The sequence below is a fragment of the Monodelphis domestica genome, chromosome 7 (assembly GCF_027887165.1).
Source record: "Monodelphis domestica isolate mMonDom1 chromosome 7, mMonDom1.pri, whole genome shotgun sequence".
In the NCBI taxonomy this organism is placed as follows: domain Eukaryota; kingdom Metazoa; phylum Chordata; class Mammalia; order Didelphimorphia; family Didelphidae; genus Monodelphis; species Monodelphis domestica.
Window position 1 is genome coordinate 145567305 of NC_077233.1, and position 19153 is coordinate 145586457.

The 19153-nt window shown below is 38.8% G+C and overlaps 1 protein-coding gene across 7 annotated transcripts in view; it reads left to right on the forward strand.

The window, feature by feature from the left end:
- NPRL3 (NPR3 like, GATOR1 complex subunit) overlaps window positions 1–19153 on the forward strand; it is a 73565-nt gene that overhangs the window by 34276 nt on the left and 20136 nt on the right. For all 7 annotated transcript variants that reach the window (XM_007499168.3, XM_007499169.3, XM_007499170.3 and 4 more), the window contains 3 exons: window positions 6655–6792; window positions 8381–8537; window positions 17355–17461. In XM_007499168.3, the coding sequence (XP_007499230.1) occupies window positions 6655–6792; window positions 8381–8537; window positions 17355–17461 (402 nt within the window). The remainder of the gene's footprint in view (window positions 1–6654; window positions 6793–8380; window positions 8538–17354; window positions 17462–19153) is intronic.

Consider the following 19153-nt stretch of genomic DNA (forward strand, 5'->3'; position numbering starts at 1 on the left):
TGGCTTGCTTATTTTTCCATTGGATTTCTTAAGGAAGATAAGATGATAATAAAGCATTGTTTAATTTTTCAGTTCTATAATATCACCCTAGTAGCAAAATCACTGCAGTTAAAATTGGACCACTTTTATGGTTCTTACTAAGCAGGTTTCTTATTCTCTACTTTGTTTCCTTAAGAAGCTGAAACCATTTTTCAGAGTTTAAAATGAGAGTCACATTCCTGGAATACCTTAAACCAAAGACAAGTTAGAGTTCTGAAAGCTAAGAAACAGCCTAAAGCATGACTTTTTCAGTTCCAGACATGTTTTATTAATACTCATTCCCTAATGAAATTAAGATCAGTGCATTTAAATATAGGAACCAGGGGAGAAACCCATGGATTTCCCCATCATACTCTGGAACCTTGTTAAATCCTATTACTATACATTCATCCACTGAAGGACTTTGTGAAAAAGAACAATAGTCTGTTTCTCCTCCCAGGCCCTCAGGCCCTATAGCAAGAGCTCAGTTTTATTAATGCAGTCATTTGAGAATATAGGTGTTAAGATTAGAACTGTTCCTTCTTTCATATAGCTCCATTTTTACTCTAGGTCATTGTGATCACTGATGGTTGTTTTCCTTCTGTGGGAAAAAATATTAGGTTAAGTATGCTGATGGAGGAGATTCAATAAAAAGTGGAGGTTCCATAAAAATTGAGAGCTGACTTAATTAAGCTCTTTATAATGTCCATGAACTAAATGGCTTGCCTTGGTTGTCAGGAACATTGGGGTGAAAAGCTATTGTGCTTTCCAGAGAGGTAATATGGTAGATATAGTAGGAAGTGTCCTGGATTTAGAGTCAGAAAAGCTTTTGCCACGTTATAGCATGTTACTACATCAAAGTACTATGATTTAATTATTGTGGATTTGCCTACATATCTTAGAAGATGGTCTTTGTGAGTTTCCATGGCTGAAAAATTCATCATCCCATGATTGGTCTTCTGGTCTGAATTTAGCAGGGTTTGTGCTTTGTAAAGATTAAAATTTCAGGGAGGCTGAGGAGACTGAGGCAGGTAGAAATTAGTTTTTCTCTGCAAGGAGTATTATATTTTTTAGAGGTTTATTAAAAGTTAAGGGTTAAAGAAAATACAGGATAAGAAAAATGTGCCTAGGCCAGAGAGGCCTAGACAAGACCTCACCTACATTATGGAAAGAGCCACGTCTGCTCCAAAACGAAGTCCAAAAGAGAGCTCAAAAGCCTTTGCAATCAGGTTAAATACCTTCTCGATCTCCGCCCACGTGAGAATTCAAAGCATTCTGGGGAAGTGGAGCAAGGACTTCTGGGGATTGAAGTCCAGAGTTCGAGTCTATTTTTTACAGCTTGGACAGCAGATGTTCAGTCCATAGGTTAATACTTGAAGCCTTTCTCTCTAGATCTGTGATCCAGCAGAGCTTTTATTTCATTGGTATGGCCTTTGACAGCCCAGAATTAGCTCCATGCTAGAATGAATCACTGGGTAAGACTTTTATGAAAGTCCTTTAATGGGAAAGTCATTGAACCTTTTTGAGTCTTTTTTTATTCATCTGTAAAATGTGAATAATACTTGTACTCCTAAAGTAGCAGAGTTGTTATGAGGAAAGTGCTTTGTCAACTATAAAATGCTATGAAAATATAAACTCTTATTTATACTTTAATTGTAGGTAAGTGGTAAATATTGGCCAAAGAGAGCCATCTAGAAAAAAAAAAGAAACTCATGGTTATGTTGTATGGAGATTTCAAAAAAGAGGATTTGGAAATACTTTTATTTGTCCTTTTGCTAGTAGTTTGGGGAGTCAACTTAATACATTGGAAAAAGTACTTGGTTTGAATGTATAGGATCTGGGTTGGAATTTGACCTCAGTTTCTTCATCTGTAGAATATAGAATTTAATTGGATGAGATTCCTTCCAGCTATTATTTATTATCCTATAATCCCCTTCAAATTATGCAGCCCTTATCTAAGAGAAGATTGGCTTATTTTTACCTGTTAGTTAACTGAGTACAAGGTCTTACCAGTCTTATTGATATTGCCTAGTTGAAGAAAGTTAGGGAGACTGCTGGCATTGAAGGCAGAAAACATGAGTTTGGGATGAAAGATAACTGCTCATATTTAATTAGTCTTTTTTTATTTAACAAGGATACTGCAGGGGCAGCTAGGTGGCTTGGTGTATAGAGTACCAGGCCTGGAATTGGGAAGACTTGGGTTCAGAACTAGCTTCAAATATTTCCTAGCTATGTGACCCCTGGGCAAATCACTTAACTCCAATTGCCTAGCCTTGACCACTCTTCTGCCTTGAAACTGGTACTTGTGTTTATTCTAAAAAAGAAGGAAAGGGTTAAAAAAAAAGATGCTGCATATCTTCTCTCATTTGATCTTCATGTTATTCCTGGGAGGTAGGTCATATGAGTTATTATTTTTTTTATGAGACAATTGAGGCTACAGAGAGTTGAGTGACTAGATAAAGTCACACAGCCACAAAACTGGGATTTAAATACTGGGTTTTCCAAAAATCTTAGTACAGTTTTAAGTTTTAATAGAGTTTCAGACTTTTAAAGCAGGTGTTCTTTCACCTATATCATGCTGCTTTCCCATACCACATATCATTCTTGATTCTCTGGCTTTTCTTATCTATAATCAAGTGATCACACAGAGTGCTTCTGTCTGGAAAGATCAGTGTCTTTGGGCAACACCAGAACCCTAAGCGTCCTTTATTTAATGAATCTGGGTTCTTTACAGGCATGATTCAAAAAGGGAGATTGTATTTTTACCAAAACATACCTGTCTTGTTCCCTGTTGACATTCAGGGGACCCACTTCATATTTATTGGCACAGCATTTCTTCAGATTTAAGGCTTTGGAAGTAGACAAAGCAGTAATTGTACATGACCTCTAAGTTAAATGAAATAGGCTCTAAAGGACAGAGTCTTTGTTTTCCCAGATTTGGGCCTGAATACCTGAGCAGAACAGGAAATGTTTCTTAATATAACTACCTTCTACCATCAGAGCTGACATAATTTAGTCATAAGCCTAATATATATTTTAGAGATGTTGATGTTGCAGAGAATCTTAATAGAGGACTTTTCCATTTCCCTAGTGGATTTATAGAGGAGCTATAAATACAGATGCAGGCATAATTACTGTTGCTTAATTTATGATTATGTATAAAGCATAAAACTTACTGAGTTTTTTTATTTTTTCAAGTAAGAAGTACTTTTAAAATTAATCACTTATTATCCTTCTCACCCATTGCACTGGTTAAAAAACAAACAAACCTAAAAACCTCATCCCCTCAATACCTATCTAGATTGGCCAGTAAAATGAATCCTCCATTAGCCATATGTTAAAATGCATATCTCTTTCTGAATTTTAAGTTCATCACATCTCTGTCAGGAGGTGAATGGCATATGTTTCCTCTTTCTTTTGAATGGACACATAGTTTATTGTTACTCTAGTCAGAGTTCTTAAGTCTCTCAAAATTGTTTTTCTCTTGCCATTATAAAAAATATTTTTTGTTTTATCTTATTTTTCAGCTAGCATTTATCCTCCTTCCACACAACTTTGATTTAAAATAGAAAAAGAAAAACAAAGCCCTTGTAACAAATATGCATAGTCAAACAAAACAAATCCCCACATTGTCATTGTCTAATGTCTCATTCTGTATTTTAAATCTACCACCAATCTGTCAGGAGATGGATCATGTAATCCTTCCATCAGTTCTTCATTAGGAATTCATATTTTTTGTAAAGATATTTTATTTTACTAATTACATGTAGTAATCATCTGCATAAGTTTTCTGAAGTTCTAAGATCCATATCTCTCTCCCCCTTCTCAGAGATGGTAAGTAATTTGATCTGGATTATACATGTATTATCATGCAAAACATATTTCTATATTCATTGTGGTAAGAGAATACTCTCATAAAACCAAAACCCCAAAACAAAAGCATAAATAAACTAAAGTGAAAAATCATATGCTTTGATCTCCATTCTGACTCAACAGTTCTTTCTCTGAATGTGGATAGCATTCTTTGTCATAAGTTTTTCAGAATTGTCCTGGATCATTGTGCTGTGCTGAGAGTAGCTAAGTTTATCATAGTTGATCATGCATTAATGTTGTTGTTACTGTGTACAGTGTTCTAGTTCTCCTTATTTCACTCTGCATCAGTTCATGTATTGGCAATCATTCTAAAAGTAACATTGTTCACTTTTTTTTTAAGTTCTCAAAATCCTAACCTAGAAATACATAGGAGACTTCTTTGGAAAACAAAAAAGCCATCTTACAATGGTTATATGTTAGAAGTGGAGCCAGTCTTAGGCACTGGTTGTCAGTCAATTATAACAAATGTACAAAACCTATTAGTGTCATAAAAGTCAGTAGAAATGATTAAGAACATGGCAGAAGGTAAAAGGCATGATACCAGTAGCATTGCAGCCCATGTAGGGTAGGTTCATCTTGGAAGTTTCTAGTGATGCTAATTAGGTCTTTATGCTCTCATTCACTCTTTTTTCCTACTTTTGTGTAGAGTTGAGGTGTAGTAGAAAGAGCCCTGGGATAGGAGTTTAGAGATGGAGATTCCCATGTTACCTCTTCTCCTAACTTCTCCTAGCTAAAATGAATGAATGAGTTTTAAGGACTCCTCCATTTCTAACATCTCTGTTAGCATATGAAAGCATCTTTGTACAGGTTTTGCTCCCTTTGTGTGGGACTAAAAAAAGACTATTAAGGCCTTGCAAAACAATCCTCCAGTATCCGGTATCAACTAGTGGAATTAGAGATGGCTCATTTCTCAATAGTTCACATGTAAAGTTGACACAGAATCCAAGACAAAGGACCTTTCATTTTTCTAGTTTAAATTCTAACAATTAGAACTATGCAAAAGTAGAATGGGCTATAAGAAGTAATTCATTCCCTCTTACTGGATATTTTTCAGGCAAAGGATGGAGAACCACATTTGGGGATTCTTTTTAGAGTAAGGAGGGGACTAGATAGCCTTTTAGATCTCATCCAACTGCAAGATTCCCAGATTTTTTGTTGGCCCCTTCACCTCTATCTCTTTCCCTCTCATCCCCTCATCTACCTTTCCCCCCTCCCTTCATAATGTCTTTCCAAAGTTTTGGAGTAATTTGGAGAAACCTGGATTTTTCTTAAGTATTTTATTGACCCTCTATAGCTCCAACTAAAAGGTATAGGAAATGGGCCTGTTCTGAATGATTTTTCCTGGGTATATGCCCTGATAAACAATAAGCCACATACCATTTTCCTTCATGCTCAGATGCCACTCAAACATCCTGCCTCAGTTATTGTTCATTGTAATGTAATTTATGTCACTCCATTCCTAGTCTGAATCCAAGTTCTGCTGTTTTGGTAACTATTTTATTGCTCTCTATAGTTCATTCATAGTTCATCTTGGAGTTCCTTTCTGACTATCATATTTTAGTTTCCACTCATGCTAATATTCTTGTGATCCTTCTTGTGGCTGTCTTCATTAACATTCTCCTTGTAGGTTGTTAATAGTGTTCATGTGTTATTTCTGCAACAGAGGGGACCATATTTCTCTTCCTTGTCCCATTTCTCCCCATGTCCTAAAATGACAGTTAAGATAATACATTCTGAACATGAAACTTGTCAGGTAAAATGTACTTCTTCTTGAGGGTCCCCTTTCTCCCACCTAGAATCTAGACGAATTTTTTGCTTAGGTCTTTTCTACTTTTAGCTTTTGGCAAGTTTTGTAGCCTTATCCATTATAACATGTGTAACACATCTTTTCCTTACTGTACTGGGTATTTGAAGGGCTGCTATGTGAAGGAGGGATTCTTTATTCTGGGTGGTCTCAGAGGGTGGAACTAGGAGCTTTAGCTCAAAGTTGTAAACTTTAAACTTAGACTTAAACTTAGACTTGATAAAAGGACATATTTCCTAACAACTAAAGCTACTCTAAAGTGGCATCAATTGTTTCTGACAGTAGGGACTTTCCTTCACTGACAGTCTTCAGACAAAGGATGGGTAGGTACTCATCAGATATGTTATAGAGGGGATTATCTGGATGAGTTCCATATGATGACCACTAAGTTCCCTTTGACTCTGAAATTCTGTGACAAAACAGATGCTGAAGTTGTGGTTCATGAGGCAAAAAGCAAACTCTGATGAGCAGTTGAAAGGAAGCCCAATAACTGAATTTATTATTCTTTTGTGCCAAACATGTGCTCATTCTTCTTGTTGGTCTTCAGGGATAATAATGATCAAAGATTTTTATAGTAGATTTTTTCAGCATTGTTATTGAACTCCTAATCCCAAGGCTAGAAATAAAAACTGTCAGTGATTTCTAACATACATTTTCTTAATTTTCCAAGGAGTAGCAACCTTCCTCCTGTGGTAAGGAAACGGTTTAATATCTACTTTCATGTTTCTTCTGACAAGCAGGAGCAGGTTGAATGAGAAACAGAATACCCAGGTTGGGATTTAATTTGTGAACTATCAAAAAAATGGGTCTTTGCAATGTGCTGAACATGTAAAAGGAAATCTCTTGTCAAAAACCATTTCAGAAAGACCTACTAAAAGGGGCAGACCACCTACATACAGTTTGATGCAGCAGGACACAGGCTCTACAAATAACTTATTGTTATGTTTGGTTTTCTGCAGCCTCTGTACCACTGGTGTGGTACGGTTACACATCAACAATTGGCTGGAAGTGAGCTTCTGCCTGCCTCATAAAATCCATTATGTTGCAACAAATTTTATACCTCCTGAAGCCATTGAAAGAAGCCTGAAAGCTATCCGGTAACTAAATCTTGTTCGCTAAGGGGCTTGTGTTCCCACTTCTCTCTAGTAATTCCTAGATCAATTTTGTCCTTTCTGAATTGCTCTGTGCCCTCTAAGCCCAGTCTAGTTTTGCTGACCACATTACTTCTTTTTTTTTCTTTAAACCCTTACCTTCCATCTTAGAATCAATACTGTGTATTGGCTCCAAGGCAGAAGAGTGGTAAAGACTAGGCAATGAGGGTCAAGTGACTTGCCCAGGGTCACACAGCTGGGAAGTGTCTGAGGACAGATTTTTCACCTAGGACTTCCTGTCTCTAGGCCTGGCTCTCAATCCACTGAGCTACCCAGCTGCCCCCTGACCACATTACTTCTGAAAGCTATTGGACCCACAGGCTGGGTGCTTTTACTCCCCTGCTTTCTACTTCAGAAATGGGCAGTAGGATTCTGTCATTTGTCATAGTCAAAATATAATAGGCTTTTTATTTTAGACAAGGCAGTATCTAAGAATGGCTGACACATTCAATCTTTTGCTCTGTCTCTGCTGCACCCAAGATAGGTTTAGATCTTTTTCTGTGATCTGATCATGAGACCTAGTAGCCATCGTTTTACCTCATGAAAGGCCAGGTCTCGGGGGAATGGACTAAGCCCAGGACTAAGCCGAACAGTTTATTTTGAAGTCTTTGCAAGGCTGAATTAGTCTTCATGGGGCTGCCTTTTCAAAGCCTTTCTTGTTTCTGATTGGCTTCTTTACTGAATTTACACATTTTAATCGAAGAAATAGGTTATAAAAGCTTACAGCCTTTAGGTTCCTTAGAGAACCTAAAGTCAGGGTAGTATCTTCAGTCCTTGAAAAGGGCACTTGACTTGGTGTCAGGAGTGCTGCTTCTTATAACTAGTGTAACTATAGGCAGGTTACTTTCGCTCTCTAGGCCTTAGTTTATTCACTTGTAAAATGGATGTAATAATTTTTGTCATGGTTATGATCCCCATTTTGCAGAATTTAAACCCTGAGCTTTCAGATTCTCAATCTAGAACCTCTCTCTAAACCATAGTAGAAAATTATATCCCCCAGGAATATTTCCAGCTGATTTTAGAAGCACTCAAAACATTTTTTACCTCTTCTTTTCCATTTTTCCTGACACAAGATTTGATTTTAATTCACCCTGTTTGTTCCCTTAATACCTTTTGGCATTTTCAATTTGGACTTGGCATTGTACACTAGGGCACAGGTATCAAACAGGCCTGTGGGCTAATGTTGCCCACAGCCCTCCCAAGTGCAGTCCAAACCATATTAAAATGTAATTGAGAAATATTTAACAAAATAAATAAAAATGGAGTAAAATATAGATAATGTGACATTTTAAGACTAAGTCAGTATGCAGCCCACAGGGATCCTTACATACAGATTATCAGTCCTGTTTCTATTTAAGATTGAAAATGTCTGACTAGGTACAGGCAGTGGAGCTACCAAGTTCAGATTTACCTCCATGGCCCTTCTTGAGGCTGTGCAGGCCATGTGCTGAAGCAGACAATACTGTATTGCAATTCATTGCCATATCTGTTATTGGGATGATTTTGGTTAATATGAGGGTTTCTCCTATGGCAGGCCTTATCATGCTTTATTGCTGCTCAACGATGAGAAGTCCCTACTCAATGAACTCCCATTAGACTGTTCTCCTGCCCTTGTGAGAGTGATTAAGACCACCTCTGCTGTGAAGAATCTGCAGCAGCTCGCTCAGGATGCTGATCTGGCTCTGCTGCAGGTATGTACATATGAGAGAGGCAACGTCCACTGTGGGAGATGGAAGGCACCAGATCATGATGGGGGTGGGGGGAGCAAGAAGATGGCAAGGAGGAAGGGAAAGCACTTTAAAATACAATAGGAATGGGGGCCTGGGCGACTCAGTGGATGGAGAGTAGGACCTAGAGATAGAAGGTCCTGGGTTCAAATGTGGCCTCATAGACACTTCCTAGCCATGTGATCACTCTGGGCAAGTCACTTAACCCCCATTACCTAGCCCTTACTGCTCTTCTGCCTTGGAACCAATCATAAATGGTATTGATTCTAAGATGGAAGGTAAGGGTTTTTAAAAAAATAATAATACAATAGGGATTAGAGGGAATGGTGACCCTATCTACAAAGATGTCCACCTATGGATAAATGGGAATGCTGTTCAGAGTGAAAGTCACAAGTCAAAAGCACTGGGATAAATGGGAATCTAGGATCTTTTCTAGTTTTAACGGAATAAGATAGAAACCCGTTGGGGTAGCACCTAAATTGGATATTTCTTTTAGAAATTTAGAAATCATTCATCACTTTGTTTTAGGGGACCTTAAAAGATAAAAGGATTGGAATAAAATTATTTTGTAGTAGACTAGGGGAGAGAGACTTGAAGATAAGGAAACCTTGCTAAATTATTTCTTTGGGGGGTAGCTGGGTAGCTCAGTGGATTGAGAGCCAGGCCTAGAGACAGGAGGTCCTAGGTGAAAATCTGGCCTCAGATACTTCCTAGCTGTGTGACCCTGGGCAAGTCACTTAACCCCCATTGCCTAGCCCTTACCACTCTTCTTTCTGTCTTAGAAACAATACACAGTATCGATTCTAAGGCGGAAGGTAAGGATTTTATTAAAAAATAAAATAATAAAACAAATTGTTTCTTTGCCCTTGTAAGTGATTAAGACCACCTCTGCTGTGAAGAACCTGTAGCAACTTTCTCAGAATACAGACCTGGCATTCCCAAAGTTCTGTAAGATTGAGTCAACATCCACTGAAAAGGTTCTACTACTTAGTTTTAAAACTTCACAATATCTAGTAGAAACCTAGAGATGAGAAATATTGGGCTCCTTCTATAGGAATATTTTGTTACAATCCTTTTGACTAATTTTAAAGTAAAGATACTTCTACCACTTACAACTACTCTTCTGAAAAGTTCTGTTAGCAAATTTTTCCAAAGTTTTCCTTGGCTGCTGTCTTCTGTTTCTCCTTACATTAGTCACACATTCTTGGACCACCCTGAGAAATCTTTTTCCAGCTGAGCTTCTACACATATGAGACAGAATCACTTATTTTTTTTCTGGATGGTTCTCAGAATCCAAGAATGAAAGGATCTTTGAGACCATTAGTCCAACACCCTTTATCAATTTAAAAACCAAAGCCCAGAGAAGGGACATGAATTATCCAATGTCACACAGCTTAGTTAGTAGTAGAGTGGGGGCTATATCATAAGTCTCCTTACTCCTAGGTTCATGCTGTTTACAGTATAATTCTCTGCCTTCCATCTCACAGACAGTTAAGTGGCATAGTGAATAGAGCACTGAACTTGGAATCAGGAAGACCTGAGTTCAAATGTGGCCACAGATGTTATCTGTGTAATCCTAGGCAAGCTATTTAAACTTTACTTTGCCTCAGTTGCTGCAAAAGTAGGATGAAAATACTAAGAACACTTATCTCACAGGGTTATTATTAGAATTAAATAAGATAATATTTTTAAAGTGCCTAGCACAGTGCCTGGCACATAGTAGAAATATAGAAATGCTTATTTTCTTAAGTTTCCTCAACTAAAAAAAATGGAGATGATAATAGTACCTACCTGCCAGGGTTATTATAAGAATTCAATATTGTATTTTTAATAGCTAGTATTTTGTTCAGTCAGAATCATAGAATCTCAGAGTTGGAATGGAGGTCAGAGGTTATTAAGTCCAGTATATACCTGAAGCAAGAATTCCCTCTATCAAATCTCCAAGTATTTATCTTGATTTCAGGAAGATTGCTTCCAGTGAAGAGGAACTCACTTCCTAGTGAAGCAGCCCATTTCATTTCTAGATAGGTCTAATTATCAGAAAGTTATTCCTTAGGATGAGCCAAAATCTGCCTCTCTATAATTTCTCATCATTAGTCCTAACTCTGCTGTCTTAGGCTAATCAGAATCAGTTTAATCTCTCTTTTTTTTTTTTTTAAACCCTTACCTTCCGTCTTGGAGTCAATACTGTGTATTGGCTTCAAGGCAGAAGAGTGGTAAGGGCTAGGCAATGGGGGTCAAGTGACTTGCTCAGGGTCACACAGCTGGGAAGTGGCTGAGGCCAGATTTGAACCTAGGATCTCCCATCTCTAGGCTTGGTTCTCAATCCACTGAGCTACCCAGCTGCCCCCCAGTTTAATCTCTTATCAAATGGCACCCTTCAAAATCTGAAATCTAATTTCCTGGCTTCTCCATATTTTCATTTCCACCCTTGAGCACCTCCCAAACTTTAGGAGTTTTGAAACCAGCATTAAAAGGTAAGAGATTCAGGAGATTAGAAGTCATTTTCCTACTGTACCATGTGGGTGCTCCTTTGTGTATCAAAAAGAGAACTATCTTGATAACTGTAGAAATTGTGAAATACATTTAGAAATAGGCAAGTAGGTTGGAGGATGTGAAGAGGTAATATAGAATCTGCATGGCAGTAAAGGTAAAGGAAACTTAGATATTGAAAGCCACAGAAGTGAGTAGCTGTATGGCTCAGTGGATTGAGAGTCAGGCCCAGAGATGGGAGGTCCTGCTTTCAAATCTGGCCTCAGACACTTCCTAGCAGTATGATGCTGGGCAAGTCACTTAACCCCCATTGCCTGCCCCTTGCAGTTCTTATAAGTAGTACACAGTATTGGTTCTAAGGCAGAAGGTAAGAGTTTTAAAAAAAAAAGCCACAGAAAATCCCCTAGCTTAGTTGGAGACAAAAATGATAACCACTTGCTCGCTTTTCCCTCATACACTGTACAATAGAGCTGATGTGTTTGCATTCACCCTTCTCCTTCCTAACAGTCATTTATAAGAATGTTAATTCTTTTAAAGAGAAAAGAATATTTCCACCCCTGTTTATTTAACAGTTAGTCACTCCATCATTTATTCATTTATCCATCCAATATTGATTAGGTGCCCTCTATGTGCAGAACATTTTGCTAGAATTGGAGGCTAATATAAAAATATATACAATATGATCCCCACCCTTCATGGAGTGGAATCTGTTAAGGAGCTAAGATATATATCAATTACTACAGTACACGGTATAATGTGCTAAGGTCCATAAGACAGGTTCAAATAAAGTGTTTTGGAGATTGAGAGGATCACTTCTGGTCAGGCTTATGAAGGTTTTGTTGAGAACATAGTATTTGACCTGGATGGGATGGAAGGAATTGTTGTTTGAAGGGGTGAGAAGTTGAGAAAGCACAAATGCATACGTCAGTTTGGCTAGAACATAAAATTTCTTTATGAGTTAGGGATCCTGCGGGTAAGGTAGGGTGGGGCAAAGTGATAACCAGAAAGTCTTGTGTGGTAGGAGTTTCTTCTTTATCCCATATGCAAGGGAGAGCCACTGCAGGATTTTGAGCAAGAGAGTGGCAGAACAAGAGCTATCTTTAAGAAGATGAATTGAACAGTGCTTGAAGGATGGACTGAGCCTGTGTATCTGGGAGAATTATTATTAAAAAGTAGAGAATTTGGAAAGAACTGGTTTGGGAAAGAGGATGAGTTGTTGTGAAGATAGGTGAGACCAAATAAAGGTCTCCTTGTAGGAAATATATGGGCTTTTTAGCACTTCACTCTAGCCTTATTGCCCCTAACCCCCACCCTGATCCTGCATGTGCATTTGGATATGGACCATTACAACTAGAGGGCAGTCACTGACTTCTCTCAGCTGAGATCTCTCAGAAAAATGGATTCTGTTGCTACCTTGAAGTTAGTGGCAGCCAGAGAGCCTTTTCATTTTATTTGTGGGCTCACACAGACTAAGGAAATTACATGAGTCCTTATTCTGTGGGAAAAGATGAAACCCAAATCTGGTTACCACAAACATCAGAATTTATGAATGCCCTCTTGGGGCAGACTTGTGACCTATTCAGTATAGTGTAATGTCTGGTCTCTGGGCCATGCAGGGACAGTTTGGTTAAGGAGTCCTTCACCTTTTGGGGTGTCGTGGATTCCTCTGGCAGCCTGGTCAAGCCTGTGGTTCCTTTCTCAGAGTTACTTTTTAATTTTTATTTATTTTTAGCAATTACATGTAGTAACAATTTTCCACATAAGTTATGTTCCAAATCGTCTCCCTCCTTCCCTTCTCTCCCTTTTCATGGAGCTGACAAGCAATTCAATCTGAATTATACATGTATTATTATGCAAAACATATTTCCATAGTATTTATTTTTGTAAGAGAATAATCATATAAATCAAAATCCCCAAACAAAAATTAGAATTGTTTTTAATGTATTTTATTTTTCACAAAACAGAGGATTAGAGAAGAAAACGAAGGCTATTGAAAATAAAGATGTTGGAGTAACTGGGTGGCTCAGTGGATTGAGAATCAGGTCCAGAGATGGGAGGTCTTGGGTTCAAATCTAACCTCAGACACTTCCTAGCTGTGTGACCCTGAACAAGTTGCTTAACCCCCATTGCCCAGCCCTTACCTTACCTTACCAATACACAGCATGGATTCTAAGACAGAAGGTAAGGGTTAAAAAAAAAAAGAAAAATGTCTTTTTTTTTCTATTATAGCTTATAAAACAGCTGAATTCTATCCAGGGACCCCAAGTTAAAAATATCTGGTTTATATAGTTAAAGATATGCCCCCAGCCTACCTAGATTCCCTAAACAATCTATTATTGATCCATTAGCCAAGGGTTTAATTAATTCTTTCCAGATTTTATTGTCCAGGAGGACAGAGACCCCATCTTATTCATTTCTGTTGCTCCTATTTCATTTAGACATGTCCCTGCAGAGTGTATGTCTATATGTATAATGTGTTTCTGCACACAAATATATGTAAGAATGTGTTTGCCTAGATGCTCAAGTGTATGGGGGTTTTGTATGTGTAAATGCATACTTTTTTTGTGTTTGTAAAATATGTGTATGCTTTTATGTATACATGGAAGGATTGTATGGAAATAGTGGATAGATTTAGAAGAAGTGTTACCTGGTGGTCTAGGCATAAGGATGGTTGTAAGGGGGATGGGGTGTTTTTATAAGGCATGTGTGAATGGGAGAACAATGAGAAATTTGGAAAAAGGAAAAATTGGTAGACTAGATTTGGGGTACAAATGGAAGGTAATATTTCGGGGGATCTAGGCATCTATATTTTTGGATGTGGTTGTCTGTGACACATCCATAGTGTCTGACTATAAGCATAAATAGGGCAATTTAAAAAGTAAAAAGAAAAGACAAAAAAACACTCATCAGTCATTCAGTTTTTAAAATTTGAGTTTGTATCTGGTTGTGTATGTGTTGTACAGAGTATGTGAAAGTTTTCGGACTGATTATGAATGGCAAGCTTGCTGTAGGTTGTTGGTGCTGGAGTCTATTCTGTAGGTAAGGGGCCCTGGCCTTCTCTGTTCCAAAGCCAATCTTAAGTCCTAGGGGGTACACTCCCCCCAGGCCCCAGTGAGTATAGCTATTTTTTCCTTTGATTTTGCTACTGCTTCACTAAAGATTTCTTTGCTATTCCCACCCCCAAGAACCTTTTTTTATTTTTTTAATATTTTATTTGATCATTTCCAAGCATTATTCATTAAAGACATAGATCATTTTCTTTTCCTCCCCCCCACCCCCCATAGCCAACGCGTAAATCCACTGGGCATTACATGTTTTCTTGATTTGAACCCATTGCTATGTTGATAATATTTGCATTAGAGTGTTCATTTAGAGTCTCTCCTCTGTCATGTCTCCTCAACCGCTTTATTCAGGCAGTTGCTTTTCCTCGGTGTTTCTATTCTCACAGTTTATCCTCTGCTTATGAATGGTGTTTTTTTCTCCTAGATCCCTGCAGATTGTTCAGGGACATTACACCGCCATTAATGGAGAAGTCCATTACGCAAGAACCTTTTTTTAAAAATACTAACATTGCCAATAAATAAATATTGATTGCTTCCTGGGTTGCCTAGAAGCCTAAGCTCTCATGATGACTCCTTCACCCTAGGGCCTATGACCCTATCTGATCTTTTGTTTCCTGTGAATTAAGGAAGGCATTCATCTGTCCTCCTGACTCTGATGAGAGGAGTATATAACTTTGAAAATATTATACAACAAGTACATCAAAAAGGAGCAGAGCTTGGAGAAGTTCAGACAGTCACTTCCCTCATTTGGGATTTTATTTACTTAGGTTCTATTTGCAATGCCCAGGTTGGCTGCCTTCATGATTTGGTATAATGCCTTCCTTAAGGCTTTTCTGTGAACAGTACTAAGGTATATAGGCTGCACTCTCAGCCCTACCATTAACATCCCTTTTTGAGTTGTCAAGAACCAAGTTGTGTAGTCTTGGCTGATAAGATGATCATGTTCAGTCTTCACCAGTGGAACCAAACCAAAGGTAAGGCCTATGGCTACTGAGAAACTTGCCTCAAGATTTGACACCATTATTGTCATTATTTTTATTAAGAATGATGATTAGTGAACTGCTAGATTACTAAGTGATGGTAATTATGCATGTGTGTAGAAAGATATGGGAGGTGGGTAGAGAAACTGGGAGGAGGAAGGGAGAGAGGAGAGAGAGTGCTTGACCAGCACTTTTCTCAACAGAAGTTGAAGCTTCATAATGGCACAGTGGTCTTGGGTTCCCAAAGGCTGTACCAGCTGAGCAAAGGCTCACCAGTGGACTGTCATCCAAGAGACTCAGCTTAGCTAAGTTTGAAGGGGCTTCTTTTCAAGTGGTTGGTCACCAAGTGATGAATTTTTTCATGACTATCTGCTAAGGCATAGAAGGCTCTGGACTTCATCACTGGAAGGAGTTGCCTATACCAATGAGATCTTGGCTTATTGGGAATATTGAAAAAGATAGCCAGCACCTTATAGTTACACCTTTAAATATGTCCAACCTGCTCCTGGGGACATTTCAGAGAGTACATTCTAGGCTTCAAAGGTGATTAATTGAAATATGATAGCCTAGAGGCATGCAAATAACAGGGCTAGGAAGAGGATGAATACTGGTTAAGAGAAGTTTGGTAGATTCCAGGATTATAAGTAAACTAGAGTCCCTATCTTTTTGTCCATTTAAAGTAAGACTCTTTCAACCATAAAAGTAAGAATTCCAACTTCCTAGCCCTGATTTTCCTTTATAAAGTTGGACATGCCCAGAATTGGAACTATAGCAGGCTTTCCCACAGGAAAGTGATCTCTGGTGACTTGGACTTTCTTTAATTTGCTCATTCTAATTCCTTGCAATAGTGCTTCCTTTTGGATAAATAAGTGCCACAGGAGAGCAGGACTGCATAAACAACCTATTTTGCTTTCAGTAGCTATAATACTGAGTCTTTAGTCTTCTCTCTTTGGGCCTCATAAGAAGGAAACTTGAGTAGAATTTATAGTGAGGCAGATTTTAGCTTAATGTAAAGAGAAATTCCCTAAAAATGAGACCTATGCAAAATGTTTCCCTATTTCTTCCTTTCTGGAGATATTTAAACTGAGGCTAGATGACCTGTTAAGATGGTGGCAGGAACATTGGTCTTGAAATCAGAAGATCTGAGCTGAAATCCCATCTCTTCCCTTACTGATGACTTTCCAAGCAAGTCACTTTATATTTTTGAACCTTAGTTTCTATTCAAGTAAGTGGATATTTATAGTACCTGCCTTACAAGATGATCAAATGAGCCAAAATGAGCTTTTTGTAACCATACAGCACTGTGTCAGTGGGGATTATGGAGGTGGTGACAATCCACGCCCTGGGTGGAAAGTTTGTCCGAATGGTCCCTCATATAACTTGTACATTGTTAAATCACATAAAACCCTGGTCCCATTTGCCAGGTTTTCTTTAGGACAAGGGTTCCCAATCTTGCTTTTGTTAATATCCTAGGCTGTCTTTCAGTTATCTTGAAGACTGGCATAGATTTCTTTTAAAAAATCCTCTTAAAACAAATAACTTAAATGAACAGATTAAAAAAATTAAACGCATGTCCTCTGGTATTTCAAACTAACAACTATGTGGTATGTCATAACTCTCCAAATGTTGGCATGTGCTTGTGTGTTCTACTAAACCTTCTTTGAGTAGAGTTATGGCAATAACTCAGATGAGACCTGACACTGTTTTCATGTGAAGCCTGGATCCCCATGAAGGACTGGATGGCCCATGACTCCCACTGCCGCAGTGTAGCCTAGGTGACAAATGGCCTGTCATAAGGAAGCCAACTCTTTCCCTCAGAAGAGGCCAGGATAGCAGAGACCTCTGATTGAAAAAATATGACCCTCTTTAAAAATAGGAGTGTGCCGAACTACACAGGAAATGATAATACAAAACAGCAGATTTCAAGTTCAGCTGCTTAAAACACAAATCCAGGGCTCCATGTTGGGGGGAAGCACTGTCCATCTGCATAGTTTCTGCCCACTGGGACCTAGTAGGAAGTTGGAAATGTAAAACCTGGCATGAAAAAGGAAACAAGCCTTGAAAATACCTTATTTCATTTGAAACTCTGATTCATCTTTATGCGCCACAGGTTGACTCTTCACAGACCTGTGACAATCACCCCTGAGAGGAAGCAGAGATGATCACCTATTCTGGACTTGTAGCACCCAGAGTGAGACCCAGATTGCAATTTGCTTTACAGTTTTCTTGTTTCCCTCTCTTTGTAGGTTTTCCAGCTTGCCGCCCACTTGGTATACTGGGGCAAGGCCATTATCATTTACCCACTGTGTGAGAACAACGTCTACATGCTGTCCCCCAACGCCAGTGTGTGCCTGTGAGTAGGAGCTGGTTGTATGACAGCTACCAAATATTGACTCATACCATGAGAGAAGTCCAAGGGTGAAGGCACTGGCCAGCTCACCACCTTTTTTTCTAACAACAGTTAGAAAGGACAGTGGTCAGAAAAAACAGTGGGGCACATTTGTCCTTCTCTCCTACTTCCTTTCCATAGGGAGTGAAGAATAAATCCCTGTGTGTTCTAGAAAAAGAGTTTCTCCCCACCTTGAGGACACCCTCTTGGTATCAGATGGTAGCTGTGGCCTTACAGTCAGATTTGGTAGCTACAGTTGCTAATCTTCCAGTTTCTGGAACTGACTAGGGTGCCACCTGTTTGCTTCTGGAGCTTAAGTTAGAGTAGGGCTGGAGTGTTTGTTGAACCAAATTGAATAAAGAGGGAGGTAAGGGTGGAGGTGGGGAGAATAAACATTTTAGTAAGCAACTACTATATTCCAGGCATTGTATTAAGCACTTTACAGAAATCTAATGTGATCTTTACAACAACCCTCAGGGGTAGGAGCTCCTAATATTTTCCCCATTTTGCAATTGAGGAAACTGAGGCCCAAACTGGCTATGTGGTTTGCCCAGGATCACACAGCTGGGGTCTGAGGCCAGATTTGAACTCAAGCTTCCCTAACCTGTTAGAGCCCCTCTATCCATTGTACCAATGATCATTTCTAGAGTCAGGTCATTTAGTTTAAATCCATGCTTAGTGAGGCTGCTTCATGGAATAATACCATAAACCTCTTAATTTTTCAGTTCAGTTCAATAAATTATTTTAAATATCTATTCCATGCAAGGCATTGTGCTGGACAATGGGAATACAAAGACAAAAAAGTGAATTAATCTCTTCTCCCAAGTAGCTTACACTCCACTCAGGATGTAGTATGGATACAGTCTTATAGTTGTCTTCCTGCTACAAGTCTCTCCACATTCTCCATCCACCCGGCTGTCAGAATGGTCTTCCTGAAGTGCAGGTCTGACCAGGTCCCCACCCATTAAACTCCAGCGGTTCCGTGTTACCTCCAGGATGAAATATAAAATTTTCCATTTAGCATTCAAAACCTTTCATAACCTGCCCCTCTCCCCAACATTTTCAGGTTGTTTTACACCTTATCCTACTTCTACACATTTGCTATGATCCAGGAACACTGGCCTCCTTGCTGTTCCTTGAACAAGACATCCTCTCTCCCAATTCCAGTTATTTTCATTGGCTGTGCCCCATGCCAGGAATGTTTTTCCTTCCTTATTCCTACCTTCTACTTCCCTGATTTCCTTCAAATGCCAGCTAAAATTCCACCTTATACAGGAAGCCTTTCCCAATCCTCCATATTTTAGGGGCTTTCTCAATCCTCCATATTCCTCTGAGCTTACCCCCATTTTATCACCTTTATCTCTTGACAGCTAAGCTAGAAGCAAATCTGGTGATTTTGAGTGTACCGACATTCCCAAGGCTCTTGAGTTCAGATTCCTGGGCTGCCTCCAATCAGGGTTAAGGAAAGATGGTGGTCAAAGTGGAGTAGGTGGTTTGACTTCCCTGGCATATGCTACCTCCAGTCTTTCCCTCAGGGTACTTTGCTGCTTCACTCAGACCAGCTTACCTAACATGCCTTGGGCAAGAAGAAAGAGAGGACTCATGTATCAGATTTGAAAATGACATGAATTTGGAGAAAATGTGTTGATGAATCAA